The sequence below is a fragment of the Morone saxatilis genome, unplaced genomic scaffold, assembly GCF_004916995.1.
Source record: "Morone saxatilis isolate NCDOM2014 unplaced genomic scaffold, NCSU_SB_2.0 Contig5, whole genome shotgun sequence".
Lineage (NCBI taxonomy): Eukaryota > Metazoa > Chordata > Actinopteri > Moronidae > Morone > Morone saxatilis.
Window position 1 is genome coordinate 15,229,243 of NW_023340095.1, and position 19,999 is coordinate 15,249,241.

The window sequence follows — 19,999 nt, forward strand, 5'->3', positions numbered from 1 at the left end:
CTTGTCTCAACTTTTAAATATGTGAATGTAGCACATTAACTTAACATTGATGCAATAGTGACTGGTGGCAAGAATTAAAGGTCAGATTTTCTTATGAAATTATATACAAAAAAACAACAACAGTAAGCTCCGGGAGTAAATCACTTAAGATGTATGGCAAGTTATTGACAAGCAGTCAGCAGCATATTAAGTAGTCCAGAGTCGGCAACAAAAAATGAAGGAAAATGGTCTGAGGCTATGTAGCATTTGATTTCAAACACCTTAATGAGCTCCATCGAGCTCTACTTTCCCTCCGTAGAGATTTGTATATCAATCTCGACCTTGAAGCACCAGGGCCATGGGTTCTCTTGTTTCTGGACATTCAGCCTCATTTCGGTTGTGACCTTCCTCTGTCCTGCCTGCAGCTGCTTCTGATGCCAGTGAGCAGACAGGATGGACCCCCTGATGGGAACAGTTGCAGCTCTCTGCCAAAGGATCAGCTTACATCCATCAGTGCTGCAAAGATAAGATGTGAAATTAAATATCTGATCTTGATTGTTCGCTTTCGGGAGGCAGGTCACAAATGAAGAAAAAAAAATCATCTCCAGGCATCTTCTTTTTTTTTTTTCAAAGCTTGGCCTGTTAGTGGTTAGGACATCGAACAGGATAGTCTTAAGGCAGGCTGCTACATTTGCAGTGCAGATACAAAAGCATTGGGAAACTGCAGTGGTTCTGTGTAAAATACATCCAGACATCCTGTTCTGTCTCTTTGGTCTCGTCAGAATGAGATGGTGTGGTGGCCAAATACAGCTCAGCTCACACAGCTGTGGAGAAAGATTTGGCCTAAGTTAAACCACAAATCTTTGAGTTGAGGAAATCCCATGAGTTTGCTTAACAAGGTCAGAGTTTATTGTCAATGTGCGGAAGTTAATTGCTTTATTGTTTTTTTTATAATGCAAAATTACACAATTTCAATCATTTCAATCATTTCCAATACTTTAAGGCAACAAATCGTACTGTCATATGCTCAAATGCTTTCCCAGAGTTTTATGAACGATCTGTAATCTGTACCAGATTTCAATGGTAGCTATTTCCTGCAGAGTTGCATATTTATTGTGATTACGTCTTGTAATTGCAGTACTTTGAGAGTATATTTAGTGGTAATTGTTACTGTTATTGTCTCAGCTCCGATCTCTTTTTTCCATTCGCATAAAGGGAGATTACTGTTGAACACATGAAATCACCACCATCCCTACCATGTTGGGAAAAGAGTCTAATAAGATTTAAACTTAACTAATAGCTGTTCAATGTGTAATGAGTCGTTAAAACCCACTGTATACCCACAATGCACAAGGATTAGATTCGGCAAGGAAACAGAAAATAATTTCCTGGTCTCATGCTTCCCTCTTGTGGCCAGTTCAGGCAATTGTTTCACTTCTGATTCCTGAATGAACTAGGGAAAAAGGGGGAAAGTTAGATAGAAAACATGGCTCCTCATAGGAGTTCAATATGCATCCACACTGACTTTCACATTAATTTTCTACAGTGGTGGTAACATAATTTGTAAGCTGTGGCCACTTTAAAAAAGTAAAAATAGAGATTCAGTAAGGTTTGGCAAGTGCCACATACCACATGGGACCCATAGATAGATTATGGGTTTTACTGAATTCCAAAACATGCTGGGCAGAAAATAACTGCATGTTCTGACCTATGTCACTGCACACTAGCTTATCTTACTTCTCTTAGGCTTTTAACTTAGTTCGTCTCATGTCACACCACTAAACTAATTCAAATTCATGCTGTCATCTTCCTACACATACAATTTGTCTACAGTCACAGTCAGACACTGAGGCCATCAATGAAAGAAAACAGTGCAATTTGGTTTCCATAGAATTTGTAAATGTAAAAATGTATCAGACAGGACAGGCTGAGATTTCTTTTATCATTTTCTCAATTAAACTAATCACAGTCAGTTTATTGAGAAGGGAACCTAGAAAGAGCATGGGCAATTGTTTCTCATTAAATTGCAAAGTACTAAGTACATTTACAAATAATATATATCTCAAACACAAAATGTTGGGGTGTGTATAAGCAGAAAATCAATGTGACAGACAGTTCACTAAAATCTGGCTACAAAAAGGTGTGGTAATATGGACATAGTCTGCAGCATTTCCACAAGTACATTGTAATTGTAACAAAGGTCAATGTTAAAGCCTCAACCTCAGTACATATCAAGATACTACAAATTTAAAGCAATATTACAACATAAACTGGGTTTATATTTTTACACCCAGCAATGAAAAACATTCATGGCTTCAAATTTAAGCATTAATATCATTCAAGTCTATTTATGACATTCAAGTGTAAATACAAGTTTGTTGATGGTTGTGTTGCAAATAATCTAAGCGATTACTACAAAACAATAAAATAAACTACCAAAGAAACGTACAAAATTACATAAAACAATTGTTTTATATCATATGAAACAAATATTATTATACATTATATACAGTTTAACACTCCTGCAACATAACAAAAACACATGTTGGTGTGAAGTTCCATCAGTCTATCAATGAGAAATATTAACCAGTACTGCAAATACAGACGATAATGTGACCAGCAAATGACCAATTTCTCTTAAAGTTAACAGTATAGTTCAACATGCACAAAGAGTGCATCACACCAAGGTTTCAGGCAGGGCGTCCGCGTTATCTTTCGACAGTATCTGCCATATATGCCACCTCTCTGTCTGCCAGTCTGGTGCCCCGGGGCCCCTTTCTTGTCCAGGCCCGGCAGCATCTGAAGTATTTACAGTCTGAGGGGCTGGGCTTTGCTGGGACTGCTGTGGGGTTTGGGGGTCAGGCTGATATGTGAAGAGGGAGGGTGTAGAATGAGAAATATGGGTCTCCCTCAGCTGTCCAGAGTACTGAAGGGGAGACAGACTATGCGTCCTGACCTTAAATAATGGACATGCGGGGTGTCCTGTCCTTTCTGCTAAGTTGTCCGAGCTGATGGCTCCCAATTGGCCACTCAGTCCCTGATGTAATGGTGATTGCGGTTGCGTCTGGCCTCTCTGGTCATGAGGACCACTGTTGCTGCGAGTCACTGGGAGGTGTGGCCTGGTTTCCAGCACGCCCAATGAGGTTTGTGTTGGTCTGACGGGAAGCTTGTTGTTACCTTGGTGACTGCTCAGCCCTTCTGATGATCCATACGAGTCACATTCCGACATGTCTCCTAGGGAGCCTGGGAGAAACCATTCATTAACATCCAGCACTATTACATCTCTCAAGACCATCTGCAGCAACATGTACAGAGGGTTATTACCAGTGATGTGATGGCCACTAAAATCCTTGCTGAGCAGTTCATGCCAGGTGTCCCAGAAATGATCAGTTGTGGCCTCTAACAGGAACAAAAGCATAAAGAGGATTACTTCCTTTGGTTGAATTCATCATTTTATCAATAGAAAATAAGTCCCACACAATTTTCACGAAAGCTTCTCGTCCCATACCCTTGGCTAGACAATGGATTCAGGTCTCTTTCATATGTTTTAAAAAGCTTAACCATGATACTAAGGTTTTTCTGACCATATTCTAAGATAAATTACTACTACTGTAGTACAAGTAAAATGTGAAAACCATGTCATTTTAACAAAAATCAACCACAAAGGCACGAGAGCTGCTGTTTTTGGAAGCTTATAATAAGAATTTTATCTTTTATAAAATGATATTATACCCAGCAGTGCACTTTCAAAAGTTTTGCAAGAAATAGTTGAACATTTCGGGAAATTTGCCTATTCGAGATTTAGATGAGAAGATCGATACAACTCTCATGTATGTGCAGTAAATAAGGAGCTACGGCTAGCAGCCAGTTAGCTTAGTTTAGCACAAAGACTGGAAGCCAACTGAAACAGCTAGTAAATGCCTGTGGTGTATGCACATACAAATGTTTATAACACATATGCATTAACATTTTCTTTATGCTACCTTGCTACAGAGTCACGCTAACTGTTTCCTCTTTTTTACTAGTGTTTACGCTAAACTAAGCGAACCACCTGCAACACCAACATACTTACCGTACAGACGAGAGAGTGGTATTAATCTTCTCATCTAAATGTTAGCAAGAAAGTAAATAAGCACATTTCCAAAAATTTCAAACTGTTCCTTTAAACTATACTTCATAAGACAGAAGTATGTACATGTTGCAATGAATTTAGATCACCTTTGTCTGTAGAAAGTGTAGGAGAGGTGCTGCCAGATCCATCTTTAGAACGGCCACTGAGTTTATACTGTCCAGAAAGTCCGGGGATGCTGTCTGAGAGTGGACTGCTGTCCTCTGGGTATTTAAACAGCAGTGGATCTGACAGGACAGGGGAGTTGTTGTCATAGGGAGACAACTCTCCACTAGATGCTTTGATGGAATCATTGGATAAGCACCTCTCAGTCAGAAAGGCCTCCTCTGCTCTCAGAAGGCCTGGCTCTCTGTTGAAATGATAAATTGCAATTAATATATATACGATAAATATCACCAGGGGGTAATCATGAGACAATGTATAATTCATCTGGAGGTTTGGGCAGAAGGACAAAACACACACGCACACTATGAGACAAAAGGAGGAAACTCACGAGTACTGAGAAGCCTTCCTCCTCAGTAAGTAATCCACAACATCAGGATCCGTCTCTAGCAAACTAATCAGCACCTCGTTCTGCAGGTCAGCAGGAACCTGAAAGAATAATAATGATCACACTTGAACTGACAGCATGTTGCTTGTATGCTATAAGGTGAAAATAATTAACAGCAGTTTAGAAAAGCAGAACTAATGATGCAGAACAAATGTCTGATGGGCTTTTTTAATTTCCCCTCTGGCTTCCGTAACAGATAATTTTCAGATACTCAAATTAAGTGCATCTGCACTTAAGTTTCTGGTTAAAAGGAGAAAACATAATATATTACTTTTTCACCCAATCATGTCAATAAGCAAAACAGAGGGTGGGATGACACTTATTAACCTCTGCAGTGAGGCTTATCATTTGTCATGCACTAAAAGGAGTATTCACTAAACTTAATTTCACATGGTTCAGGAGAGAAAAACAAATTGCACGGATTGATTCTACTTTGTTTTATAAGTGACCGTAAAAGCTCAGTTCTTCTCAGTAGCTTCAAAGCTAATGTTTACATTTTATTAGGTGGCTCCGCTCTATTACGCTTAAGAAGTCCCCATAAACACCATAAACACTTTTTTTGCCAAAGGAAAAACTGACTAAGACCTTAAGATTGTTTGATTAAACGCAGTCTTTAACTGTAAATGGCTTTTGGTTGGCAGTAAGGATGGCTTACCATAAAGAGTGTATCATATGTATCGATCATCCTTTGGACCACGCTGATGATGGATGTGCTCTCCTCTGCACGGGCAAAACTTTGGACTGCAAACTCTTTGTCTGAGTTTTTTTGTTTGTGTAAGAGGTTGGGTCCAAAGATGGTAGCTAAATTGGGCGATGTCATCTTGTTTCCTGTGCTCTATACAAAAAGAAGACAGCATATATTCATACTTTCAGTGGATATTTAGTAAGGTGTAGGGTGGGTTTTCAGCTACACATCACAGCAAAACTATCATCTGCAATAACCCATATCAATTACAAGAAATGTTTTCTAGATCAAATTATTTACATAGAAGTTAACAAATTACCCTACATTTTCTTTTCTTTTACCCATGTGCTTACACAAAGGAATGAAAATTCTACACTCATAAAGTAATTATTGTATTTAGAGTCTGTTGCTGTAGGCAGACCCTCCTTGGCACCCAGGAAATGTTGAGAATGTGCACCTAACATAGCCCTGCCACCATCAATAAGGCTGGCCCTCCCTTCTTTTCTTCAAAGAGACCTCTTTTGCTCCGTTACAGTATGTATGCTCTAGGACTGAGGCCAAGAATAAACGTGGGAACCAATTAATCTCCACTGCGACGATCAGTTTTTAAAAAGCACACAATTTGTAAAACGATGATCGTTACAGAAAAAGGGATTTTGGGGCCATGTTCAACGGCAAAATCGCAAAGACTCAAGTTATGTTCACAAGACACTTTGCTGTGTGAGATAATTCATCATTATATTTTATAAACATCATTACAATCACATTACTAATCTCACATCTTTAAACCACATACTCAAATCACAGTGCTGAGGGACACACAGTTGATTGACACTGGCTTCATAGAGTGGGACAAAAATACTGTAGCTTTCAGCACAAATATGTAAATGTTGAGATAAACTGTTCCCCACTATGTCACAAATTGCTCACACTTGTCACTGTTTACAACAAATAGACTGGGGAAATAAATTATGACCAAACTGTATGATGAATGTAGGATCATAGCGTTGGTGTGGTTACTGTGCAGCAGGGTGGTTAGCGTTGGTTGTGCATCATTTAATCAAGATGCCCACAATGGGTCATCGTGCATAATGCGCTGCGCTTTGGCACAGCACTTTCTCCAAATTAGAGGCTGCAGATGTAACAAACATCTGTCTTACTGCCCTCTGAGGGGTGTTTCATCACAATCACATTGAACTTGTAAACAGTTTATTTATGTTATTCAGCATTATTCCGCGATAGTCCCCTAACATATTCCTTTGTACCTGTTGGTGTAATCAAGAAGTGTAAAAAATGTGTGACATACTTCCACAGAGGTTTAATCTCAGGCCACAAAAAACAGGGTGTGTGCGGTTTCTTTACCTCGTGTCCCTGATTGTCCACTCTGTCTTGAGCATGTGCAGCCACTGTGGACAACAAGCAGAGGAGGCGCTGCAGCGTGTCGCTGTTGCAGGGAGGAAGCAAAAATATCAGGAGCTGGATGGCGCTCTCTTGGTCTGAACAATCCAGCACTGCAGAGAAAAAAAGTGAACTCAGTTAAAAACACCTCACAAATGAATGTTTTACCCAAGCATGGTGATTTGTTATTTCTTTGCTTGTGTGTACGTGTGTGTGCTCCTCACACATTGTGTTGATGAAGGCTGTGTAAAGTTCTCTTGTCAGCAGTGGGTCAGGCATGTCTCTGAGGAACTCTTTCAGCAGTGCGGCCACATCATGGACACTGTGCTCCTCATCTAAATGTACCTCCCAACCCTGGTCAAACTCCTCGCGAAGCTGGATGAAATATTGTGACAATTATATAAGCAAGAAATGCTGCTCATAGTTGATGCAGTTCATTAAACGAAGGTGTGTTAAAGCTAACCAGCTGAAAGCGTACCTGTCGTACTCTCTTCTTGGAACTCCCGACACGGAAAATTCCGACCGTCTGCAGGCCTAAGCAAAGATCATGCTCTTTTAGTGCCAACATTGTGGCTAATAATTAGGCTCAAAGACATTCAGATTGCATAAGTGACAAGGTTACACCCAAACTGCATTTGTTACTGAATCAATTATTTCCACAGAGCTATGCTGGACATTTCTATACTGTACACTACATTAATAATGTTTACCGTGTTTTTCCAGGTGCTGGCAGCAGAGATCCACTACCCTGGGCACCTGTCTGTAAATAGGGTTAAGGCTGAGCTTTTTGTCGTGGCGCTTCTTCCTGTTGCCAGCTGCCTCTACTGGCAGAGACAGCTGGAGGGCCTCCAAGAGCCGAGACTGGTTATCATCAAGGTCAGTGATGCAATCCACGGATACTCCGCCCTGTCAAGCAGATGGGTGACAACTGTCCAGTGAGTGCTGTGAGTCATAAAATGTGGCTGCACCACCCACCCACTGCGTGAACATCCAGAAAAAGGTCACAAATTCCCAGAGAAATCTAGTGTGCAAGTGTAATCAGACAGATTACAAAAAGGTTTATTGTCAGAAAGGCCTACCCTCCTGCATGTCCGTGGGGCTGCATCCACTGTGCTGGGCAGAGGTGATTCATTAGGGGTCTCAGAAGTGGAGCTAAGGGATGAGTTGCTGCTGGAGAGCTCCTTGTTGGTCCTTTTAAAACTGGAGGTCAGGTGGAGGAAGGATAGCATCAATTCAGTGGGGTCACTGTGCCCCTCCCGCGGGGGATCGTGTCGCTGCTTGTGTGTGCGGTCGTTGAATATGACCTGCGACAGCGGTATGGCAAAGGCCTGGGGCGTAGTCTCTGTGTGAGAGAAAAAGGCGAGACAGGGAGGCTTAAAGTGCATCTTGTTGGCCCCAAATCAACTTGGAGATGTTGAATCACTCTTATTTTGTATCAGTCATATTATATATTTTACCCTCTGGATCTTGTATTTTAGTAAGTGTAAGTGTCTAAACTGTGTTTGCATTCATTTTTTATATTCTTTTAAATAAATGCTGCTCTAAATAAATATGACAGGAGAAATGCCAAGAACAGTGCTCTGCAGTGCACACTCAATATTCACAGTCAGGGAGCACATAGTTTCTGAAGTGCCTTTGTAAACAAAAGTGGAAAAGAGGAAAGAGGGGGCCGGCCATGCCGGAGGATAGGCTGTAATGAATGAGCTACCACTTAAGATTGTTTTTGTTATTTCCCTCGACTGCCTGTCTGACAGAGAACATCACTTTCCTGCCAGATTGTTACAGCGGGCGCGGCAGTTGAAGATCACAGCTCCCTCAGAGACGTCTTTAGTGCACTGTAGATTCTGATCACTCAGAGCTCCGCTGGTATACACGGCAGAAAATGTCTGCTTCGGTGAGTCTATACAGCTTCACCCAAAAGGATCAAAGAGTATCTTTTCAAGTGTCTGAGGCTGACTAGACTAGAAACTAGAGGGGAATAAATGTCTGTCAGGACTCAGTGGCTCTCCCACAGACCTAAAAAAGAACTCTGTTTATCTTCACTGGGATGGAAAAAATAACAATTTCACTGAGTATGCTAGAAATTCTTATCTTAAGACAATTTGCCAGAGAAGCACTGAGATTCCCCTTACAGTAAGGAGTATGTGCATGGCATCCCACATTACCTTTGTCTCTGCTCTTCTCTTTAGATAATGAATCCAACTTCAGCCTAAGTGACTTTTTGTGCTTGTGGCCATCTGAAAAGAGGCAGAGGTGTTACGGTTAAATCAAAAACAAAAAACACTTGTCAATATGCTCCTGGGCTCTACCACATATGGCATTCTCAAAGTATACAATCGACAACAAGATTACAAAAGACTACAAAATAAATAGAATAAAACTATTAAAGTAAAATGATTTATATTATATATTTTTTGTTTAAAATTGCAATTAAAACAGCCTGTTACAGTATGATTATAGTAGACAATCTCGCACTATGAAATCAATTAAGCAGTTAGGACACTAAAATGAAAAACAATTCTTTACATGTAGAGTTGAGTATGAGTTGAGTTGATATGATGGTATATACAGAGCAGGAGAAGATGTTTTTGTTTGTATGGAAGTTCCAAATGAACAGTTTGGGGCTATTTTAAACCATTTCTTAATTAAATTTAGAGAACAATTACTGTATCGTGATATACACCCTGCCATTATTGTGATACTGTGGGTCTGTATGTGTTCAAAAGACATGCTGTGACAAGCTTTTGCCTGGGACAGAGTAGCAACTTGCTGAATAAGGAAGGGGACTATTTTGTGTGTGTGTGTGTGTGTGTGTGTGTGTGTGTGTGTGTGTGTTTTAATACATTTAGGGATGGTGATGTGGCAGCCCAGGTCGCGATCCCGAAGCAATCGCCTAAAGGCCACGTCCTTCAGACGAACCCTCTCCAACTCTGAGAGGCTTTGCAGGGGGACGGGCTTCAGGCCAACACTACGTCCTGACACGCTGTTCCAGGTGAAGTCACCCTGAGGACACACACACACACACACACACACGTATTCACAAAAGACGTCAGATACATCTATATCTATCATTAGTTGCCGTCACTTTCTAAGTTCATGACCAATCGCAGCCTCTACAGATTCTGAGCATGACTGACACCTTTCCTTCACTTGCCAACTTAAACATTACCATTAATCATTTGCTGTTTTCCATGACAAAGACTGAAAGCTAACACTGTAAAGACAGTTTCCTTTCAGACATGTCTAAATGGTATTATGTGCTTGACGTCAGAATTCAGCACTGGAGTGTACTTTCCATGTAATCTAACACAAATGTGTTTTTCTGATTTTAGTAGCGAGAATTGAGAGTTGTTGACATTAGCAATACTTTCAGTAAGGGATTTTTATTGGGTGCGTTCTCTTACCGGAGAAAGCAGCGAGAGACCTGATTATGTAGATTATCCTATTTTACAAGTAGCAAAAATGTGCTTATAAATAATGCAATCACACATTAACAGAAGCTCTTAACTGTGAAATACCTCATTTTAATTCTATCCCCGCTACACTCAGTAAAGTGCATGCCGCTGCATATAATTTGGGTAAATACTCCACTGATTTTTGAATAAGCTATCGTCAATATAAATAAAAAACTTTCCCTAAACAATACTTCATTAGCAAACAGTGCCAGAGATGACCCATTCTGAAGTTTTAGTACCTTACTAATGACGAGGGAGGCAAATAATCTCTGAAATCCTCAACCTTTGAGCATCTACATGCTGGAGATTACAGTGCTTTGATCCAGTACAGTCAAGCCTATCATATGAGCCATGTTCCAAAGAAGCTTAGTAACTCATTATCAGGATAAGGCTTACGCTAAAGTGGCTCACTCCCATTAAATGAGAATTAGGACTGTGCTACAGTAGCATACTGTTTTCTGGTACACATACAGTATGACAAAGTACAGTATAAATATGGACAGAGGACATGATGTGACTATTTTCTTTGGCCCGCACAAAGGTAGCAGTCACTATCATGTGTCCAGTTTGTCTTTGGGAACCGAGTGGAAAATAATCAGCATTGGATCAGGACCTCATGTCTACTATCAGTGCTGTTAGCAAGTGAATAACGCCTTAACTGCACTAAAACATAATGCGTTAAGCACAAAAAATAAGTTATTGGATTATTGTTTGGATAAAACAAGCAGCACATTACCACATGTAATATTTTACTGAGCACACAATACACAGCATCAGTTATGTTCTTCATTATCGATTGATCTGCCAATTATTTTATTTATTGATAGAATAATCATTCATACAAAATGTCAGAAAAAAAACAAACAATTTCCTAAAGCACCTTAAACCTTTAGATACTTAATTACTCACATAGTGTAAGACAAAAGAAAGCAGGACATTCTAGAATTTTTGCTTAAAAAATGACTTTTACAAACAAAATCCTCTCAGCTGAAGACCTGGAGCCTGTACCACAAAGCGAGATCAGTGGGTTGGTCAGGTAGCTTTGGTTTTTACTTGGGTTTTATATCATAAAGCTGGCTCACTTTTATCACCATGGTAACCTATGCTGCACATCTAACGGCATGTTTAACAGAGAATTAGATCAAAACCCTGTAAACAGAGTGATAAACAGTTTACCACGCTAAATGCATGCAGATTACAGCTGCATTTTAACTGTGCTAAGATTGACACTCTCATTGAACAGTAATTATATGCTAATGAAAACATACTTATGAATATTATGTTCAATTTCTGCCAATAGATCCTCCTCAATGTTTCACACTGGACCTTTACGTTGTACTCACTTCTTGACACAGGCCCCTGGTCTCTCAGTGTTTTTCACCATGTAGTCATTTAAAAACACACTATGGGTTTAAACTGTTTCTTTATGTGTTTTTTTGTTTTGTTTTTGCCTCAGTTACATCATTTAAACGTGGCAAGAGATGGTCGTGACACAGAAGTACAACAGCAAAATACAGTCATGTTTGCTGTAATCTACTTGTTCTGTTCAGACATTCCTCTTGTGTGATTATATGGGAGAGGAAACCTTCTCCCTGTCTGATGTGAGGGTCAGCTAGGTTCCCACAGTTTCTCTCACTGAAGTGACATCCTCAAATCGTAGAAAATGACTAGCAATTCCAAGAATTGTGTGTAGCATTTTGATGCAACACCCTTTTAACAATTCCATAATGGCAGGTTTGAGTGTATCATGTCCAGACATGAAGTGCACACCTGGGTGGAGTATTGCAACTCACTTATCCACTATTTCTTCTTATTAGAATTAGTATTAGATGAATATGTGAATTGAAAAAGCCAACACTTCAATATATATCTATTCTTCTATAATAATTCTAAATAATAATATTTTTTGACTTGTGGGTGAGACTTTCTCGTTGTTTTCAGATGTATCTCAGTGGAAGGATGTCAGATCCTAACAGCTGCTCCCAGTTGTTACAGAAGCAGTCAGTGTCAAAGTTGGATGAAGTTTCTTTTTCTTAGCTGAGCTCATGATTTAAGCAGCCACTGATGAAGCCAGTACTTCTCTTAATCTTAAAATTAAAATACCAGATTTGGCCGCCTGCCTTTCCACGATATTATGAGCCATCTGACTTTACACAAAGAAGCCTAACAGGCTTTGTCTTCTTCTCTCTTTTGACTACATGCTAATAAAAAAAAACAGTTTTGTCTATTTTGTTACAATGATTAAACTATAAAAAGTTCCTTTTTTGTTTTTATTCCCCTATTTTTATACTGTTTATACAACAAAGCCAGGAATGAAGCAAGCATACCTATTGAATTGCATCAACTGATAATTTATTGCAACCCTCTCCTGTTTCAGTGAATACACACAAACAAGCCCTTTCTTTGGCTGTGCACTGCCTAACTTGAATTCAAAGCCTTGCTGAAACGCAAAGCTTTTGTTAAAACTCCCCATGATACAATGAGAGGAAACGTGCAAGGCAGTTCATACAAAATAGCGAGATTGAGAACTCAGATTACACCGATGGACCACACTTGAAATGGATCCAGTGAGGTGATGAATATTCCTCGGTGCTCAGGAAAGCCATTCAATGGGACATTGTGGGAAGAGTTTTCCACTTTATTATTAATAATTTTAGAGGAGCGATATGTTGCATTAGTTGTTTAAAAACTGCAGTTGATCACAGCCATTTTTTATTTTTATTTCTTACAAGTATGCATGCAATGTTGACCAAAACCAAAATAACATTGTGGCATCCTTTAAAACTTGGGAAGGACCAGCACTAACACAAAAAATAAACTATTCATATCCTGTCGTTCTTAAAATAGATAAATGCATGCTGTTTTAAAGGAAGGGTATATATCAGCTGTTTATTTTTCCTTTGCTTTCAAGGTAAAGTCACTATTTACACAAAGTCCTTGGAGGATTGGATTAATAATAAGCTACTAATGTTGACCAAGTGCTGATGACACACACTGTACTTAAGGAGGGGGGACACAGAACAGCTCAGTTAGTGCAATAACGTTAATATCTTTATTCTTCCACAGCTTTTAGGATGTTTTAATCTGGATATTTCTAGATAGCATGGACTTTCTGTCTACCTGTAGTTACTTCCTCCGCTTGTATGAACTATTTGCATACATTAGTTGTTCACACCACTTGCCTAAGTTAACAAGACAAACCAATAACAGCAGCTACTCACGACATAGGGTATGCGTCGCTCGAGGAGGGGGTTTCCCATTATAAAGACTCGGGTCGCCACCGACGAGAAGTCACCCCTCAAACCGACGCCATTTGACTCCGGACGGAACGCCCCACATACATAATACTAGTCCACATGCTCGCAGCTGAAGCCTGGATCCAGGTCTTCGACAACGTGCACTTAAAAGTGCATCAAGTTCAGCGAGTGATTTACATCACGGCGAGAGACGCAGTCCCTATGAATTACAGTGATAAATGGATTGGGAGGGGTCAGTGCTCTCCGAGTCAGGTCAAGTGAAAAGAAGAAACCCATCCGAGGAGGGAAAGAGAAGGAGTCCCCTACCTGTAGGTTAGGTTATACACAGAGGGTTCAGTCACACAAACATCTGTGTATCGCTTGGGAATGGCAGTGTGTTTAATAACTGATATTGTATAGTAATTTTAAAGCATAGCTAAACCAGTTATATTAAAAAACAACAGCATTTTGGGGTAGTTGAGTTGGATGGGCGGATTGCTGTAAATACTACAATACCCATGAGCCTCAGCCAGCGTTGCTCTGGAGATGAAAACAAAAAGGCGCGAATTGACGTACAGCAGTAAAACTAACAGCAACACAAACAAATAAACAAACTCAAATGAAAGGTGAACATATTTAAGATGTTGAATCTATTACTGTTGAGTGTAATTGTTTATCTAGCTAACAACACAACAGAGTTCCTAACTTGTGATTGTGATTATCAAGACAATCAGTTAACTGGCTGTCTTGTTAGTAGACTTATAGTTACACAGGGCAGGTTAATCCTCAGCTATATTGGGTGGTGGCAGGAATATCAGAGACATATCTCAGAACCAGGTAAATTAAAACAACAACGAACTGCATTACTATAAACTAACAGAGGTAAGTGATAAAAATATAATTTTTGGTTTGTGTAATTTGCCTGAACTGGTTCACTAATATAACAGCTGATAGCTATATTGATGTTAAACCTTAAAATATTTTTTACTCAGGCAACTTTTTATGGATGTCCTATGAAGTCTGTATCTGTCTGGTAGATATTATTTAGATTTTTATATATATATATATATCTATATGATTCAGCAGTCTTGGCAGCACAGCTTGTGGAGTTAAAATGACTGAAAACAATTTGTGCTAGACCGCCTGGCTGATATATTGGTATCTATCTGCATATATATATATATATATATACACATACATATATGGGCCTATGAGTAACATGAATTGATAATAAAGAACTGTCAAACATATGTTTGAGTTCATTTTGTAACATTACATAGCCTAGTTAATTCACCAGATTGTAATAATGCACGTCAAAAATGTTTGTATGTATATTAATGTGATATTGACTCACATATGGTTATCATCCATCCAATCCACTCTTAAATGATCCAGTCAAGCTCCAAAAATGTTGTATGTATTAGATTTGATTTGGGTTGAATAGAGGAAATAGGCCTTTTTCAGAGCAGACATTTTGATTTATCATTATAAAAAAAGACACAGGTGTTATTAATAACATTAACAATGTCTCTGTTATATTCAAGTGTCCCAGTAAGTCATGACAGTGTGACAGCATGCACAATGCCAGGACCCTGAAAATGAAGCAGCTAAATGGAATTCAGCCATCATTAATTTTAGTATTCACATCAGTGCTTTTCAAAATGCCTATTGTGCTTTTTGGTCATTTCTAATAGATTTAAAATTAATGGTGGCTTAATTCAATTTAGCTGCTTCAGTTTTACTGTCCTGGCATTGTGCATGTTGTCATGGCTGCATTGACAGATGACAGTAAGTAAGCACAGGCTACCACCCACACAGTCCTGAAAATAAGTCTCATTAAAATGTTGTAAAATCTTTAATAATCAGACAGCAATGACAGCAGTAAGATATGTCACTTGGCAGTCACCCGTTCACATGTTGCCTCCCTCTGAATGATGATGTTGACACTTTAGTAGCCTATATAAAATACCCTTTATCTTCTTCTACTAAATTATGAAATCATGTGTGAGGTGAGACTGAAGACAGCTTAATAGTTCTGGTAGGACATTTCTCTTCTATTCTGTTCTGGCATGGCTTTTGCCTCCTGGAGTGCTGGAATGAGGTTGTTAATGTAATGCGGGGTGATGATAAACAGGAAGCAGCATGTCCGACGGAAACAAACCATTTTGAAGGTGATGCTGGCCGGAGAAATCCTAATTCACTTTGAGAGCTCTTTAGGCTGCGCAGTATCTTCAGTAAAAGTTGAAAACAATGACACTCAACATTTAAGTCTTAAAACAGGTATAGAACTTCACCTATAGCCCAATGTTAGTAATAATAGCTTCATGTCTTGGACATTTAAATACAGATAGCAGATGATCTCTGTGTCCTGCTCTCTGTGACACATTTAAGTCCCAAGTTTTAGGTTATTACATTAGTTTTAATAAATATCAAGAGCAAAATGAGAACCTTGTTGCATAGCAGCCAGCTGGGGCAGGTGCTGCCTGGTTCCTAATATCATATTGTCATATTACCGTATGTCATATTGTGAGCAGAACAGCCTGCAGATGGATTAAATATCCATTCTGTCGACTACAATTATACCAATATCAGTTCTCCACATTTGTTCAGGTACAATGTGAGGGTCCCTTTAACTTATTGCTTCACAAAAGTAGTCAAAACCACAATCAAATTCTACGTGTCTACATTTTTTGGGAAATCAATTATTCCTTTGAAAGATTTCCCTATGGCATATGTAGGCTCACTTGAATTGATTTCAATTGAAAGGTTTAGTGTCTCATGATAAATAGTTTCCAGTACTTTCTGTGGTAGTGAAAGCACAAAGCCTGAGAGCACAGTGACAAAGAGTACATTTTGGTGAGTCACTCCTTTCACCACTGTTGTTGCTTTTTATTAATTGAGAGTGGGATAGTAAAAGAGGCAACGCTGCTACATTTCACTGCAAATCAAAACATTTTCTGAAAAGAAGCTGGATTTTAATTCAAATATATTTCTTGCATTTAACAAAGTTAAAGTTTTTTGAGATTCAAGTGGCTTCATAAGAAAGAGATGTTTTTTTTTCCCCCAGTTTCCTCCAAGCTCTTTCTCCTTCAGGCTGTCTCTCCTCCACGGTGCTCCAAGGAATGCAGATGGCATTCCATCTAAACAGCACAGTACGCTCAAACTTTCTCTGCATCATCCAATTATTCAACCAATGTATCAGATGTGCTTTAGGCATCATGGTTTTTCAGTGTGAAATTTAATATGTAGCCAATATTTCTATTCAGAATTAAGCTGCCAGCTTTGCTTAAAACAGCATTTAAAGCTACATTTCATTAATGAATGAACAAAATCGACAAACCCCTGCATGAGAATAATAATAATTAAAATTGCATTTAAAATATGTGGTCAGAAGCCAGTGCTGCTTTAGCAAACAACACAACTGGACATTGAGGAAACATGCTATGTTGTGTACCATGTTAAAACTGCAGTGCTCATATAAACCGTAACAGGATAGTCGTGTACATTTTATAAAACTTACATGAATGCACTCATCTTTGGACTCTACTGTCTCCCCTTCATCTTAGTGATTAATGTCCTCATTGGCCACTTCAGTACTACAACAGAATGACGAATGGCTCCCTCTAAAGGCTTTGTAAGCTTCTGCAATTTACTAGCTCCCCAAGAGAAACCTGAGCGAATGGAGATATATTTCATAGTTGCATATCTGATCTGGCTGTTTAGAGTGTCTTACAAAGGTATTTCTCTTAAGGCTTATGCATTGTATCAAATAACTGAAGATTACATCAGACACTGCCTGGGGTCATTCCAAAATCTTCCACAGACAAGATTTCATGTGAACACTATTAAAACAGAATGTAGAAAAAGTGAAAGACAATGAATGATTTTTTTTTTTTAGGATTTAACCAAAAGGCAATATTTTTCCAGAAGCTAGTCCAATAACAGCCTCAAATGAAATCAATTTAAATGAATCCTTAAAATGACTGTAACCAATGCTAGGAACTTATGTGGTGGATCAGAGAAGGAACCTACAGTAATTGACTTGCAGTTATATCGTGACAGTTACATTGTGGCAGTCATGCCTACTGTCACGATATATTCAAAGGCATCCAGAACACTTTAAGATCAGTTCTATAGTGCAGTATGCCGTGCAGATGTACATATATCAAACAGACAAAGGGTACTGCAGGTTTCTAGAGAAGTATCTAAAATGACCTTTAATGTACATATATTGTTAATGCTGCTGTAGTCTAAAGCTCGTATGTATGTTTCTGTAATAGACCTTTTTCACAGCAACCATTGTGACATGAAATAGTAGGGTAATCACAGCTGTTACCGATGATACTAATTAAGGTTCTGTTCCTTTAGTCAGGGTTGCTGCTGTAATGCATGTTGGCTCACTGCAAAGGCTCTGCTACACTAAATGGAACAGAACCTTAATTAGTGTCATTGGTGACACCTGTGACCCTACTATTTCATCTCAAAATGGCTACTGTAAAAAAAAGTCTATTGTCCTCTCTTATCCAAAAGAATGCAAAATGATCCAATCTCAAAACTTCACTGTTCTGTCCCCTGTCTCACGATGCATTGTGTCTATTGCATTTTTGGACCTAAAACAATGCTCTCCACTCTCACATACACCACAATGAACATATTTATCTTATTTGGAGGCATGTTGCACTGTCCCTGTGATTAACTGGCGACCTGTCCAGGGTGTACCCCGCCAAACGCCGAGTATCAGCTGGAACCTGCAGCAGCCCCCCTGAATTCCGTTATCCAGTGCAGGTATCTATCTATTGAGGCTGAGGAATACCCTTTGACTTACAAAAGGCTGATCATATATGGCTGTTATGTAACCATACAAAGGTACTTGAAAGTGAGATTTTGATTGATTGTCTTACCACCTATGCTTTCATCTAACTCACTGTTTATGTGTTCTCTTATCAGACACAAACTGAATGCTATGGTGCTGCAGTTTCAAAATCCAGCAGGTTTAGTTCCATGCCATGCAAACGGACGGGCAGTCTCCCGTGGGAAGAAATATGTGCCTGAGGGACTGTAGCCAAGGATCAGGTCATGCTGCTGTACTGTGAGAAATAAAGGTTGAGGCTTTCTTCATGTAAACCAGATGTCTCTGCTTTCCATCTCAGCACAGCCTACCGAGACCCTGAGTGAGTACACCTCTAACAGAGCAGTGATATTCAACCTATGGAAAATGCAAGGTCATTTAAAGCATATATCAAAAATACCATTCTGACTCTATTTCAAACAACGGAAAGGATGTTTTTTTAAGCCAGGATCATGCTACAATAAATGACCTCTTGATTTGAATCATATGCATCACAGACTTATAGCAGAGCAGACCTTAATTAGGATATGACCAAACACATTGCAATCATGGATTTCCATTGATTATAAAACCTATGGTTACCCATGTGGTTCACTCTTTGTTAAATACAAAACATATATACTGGATGGCATTCAAGAAACTAAATACAGTAACTTAGAGTAAAGAGGCCTGGACTGCCTGAGTACATCTCATAAAAGGAGAGTCTTGTAGAGCTGGGGCTGTTATTGGGTGGAGGCGCAGCAGTGTTTTGTGCAAAGGGAGAAACATTTTCAGCCTGACTTCATTAATGTTGTTGCAACGGTATCTTAGATACTACTGTCCCTGAATGAAGTGCTGGTTAGATATTCGCCCACCCAGAAAATGTGACTTTCATTACGGACAGGAGGTTTGCATATAGCAAGGCACTTACTGTCAGTTTAATCCGACAGCACGGTCATGTGAGTCTCCAGGAAGGACCTCACACCTCAGACTTTAGCTTAACTGGCTGGAGTTGTTAATGGTATGCTGAAGCACTAGAAATACAGTAGTAGAACTCTGCTGTCTAAAAATACCCCAAAGAGCTTGTATTAGTGAAATATTGTCAGTGAATAATGAGAATATCTATAACAACTACTTTCTCACAATGTGTCTGAGGTTATCCACAGTGGAGGTAACATTTTCCAACTTTACAGTGCTTGGCAAAAAACTAGGCTGTAGTGCAGCTCTCTGAGCATAATGGTGTTGGCAGCGTGCAAGCACTCCCCTAAGTCATAAATCACATTAAATATCCTCTCTGACACAGAGCTGTCTCCAATATTAATCAGCTTCATTCAGATTTACTGTGATTACATTTCTAAGAGCTCTGCCTGTAGGACCTGGGTTATTGTTGATGACTGTAAGAGAGCCCAGATACCTGGTATTCATTACAAGCCTATTATAATGTCATGTTTGCAATACATTTCCATTATACTGAACAAACAGTGTTACCATGAGGACCAGCTTAAGCACAGCAGTACAGATTGGTTCAAATTGTGAATGTGACACTATTAAATAGTGTAAATTTAAAATAAATGTATCTCTAACAAAAGAACAGATGCAAATGGCCATTGTAATGGAGTGTTTTTATATATTGTCCCTCTACTTTTGTTCTAATTACATGACATAGTAAGGCACCTCCTCATGGAGATGAAAACCATGGACAGTTATCTTTTTCCTTGTGTCAAGACCCTAATAATGCA

The 19,999-nt window shown here is 39.2% G+C and overlaps 1 protein-coding gene across 2 annotated transcripts in view; it reads right to left on the bottom strand.

Annotated features, from left to right (window-relative positions):
• Positions 1-926: 926 nt before the first annotated feature.
• LOC118339442 (rho GTPase-activating protein 6) overlaps positions 927-19,999 on the bottom strand; it is a 20,393-nt gene continuing 1,320 nt past the window's right edge. The window contains exons 1-13 of one of the 2 annotated variants that reach the window (XM_035677059.1): positions 13,418-13,715; positions 9,585-9,744; positions 8,907-8,978; positions 7,821-8,083; positions 7,452-7,647; positions 7,220-7,275; positions 6,966-7,116; positions 6,706-6,854; positions 5,314-5,493; positions 4,602-4,699; positions 4,198-4,457; positions 3,304-3,378; positions 928-3,222 (exon numbers count right to left, since the gene is read on the bottom strand). In XM_035677059.1, the coding sequence (XP_035532952.1) occupies positions 2,657-3,222; positions 3,304-3,378; positions 4,198-4,457; positions 4,602-4,699; positions 5,314-5,493; positions 6,706-6,854; positions 6,966-7,116; positions 7,220-7,275; positions 7,452-7,647; positions 7,821-8,083; positions 8,907-8,978; positions 9,585-9,744; positions 13,418-13,456 (2,265 nt within the window). In that variant the 5' untranslated portion in view covers positions 13,457-13,715 and the 3' untranslated portion in view covers positions 928-2,656. Of the gene's footprint in view, positions 3,223-3,303; positions 3,379-4,197; positions 4,458-4,601; positions 4,700-5,313; positions 5,494-6,705; positions 6,855-6,965; positions 7,117-7,219; positions 7,276-7,451; positions 7,648-7,820; positions 8,084-8,906; positions 8,979-9,584; positions 9,745-13,417; positions 13,716-19,999 lie in introns of those variants that run through there. The other variant, XM_035677058.1, reaches the window with a different exon arrangement.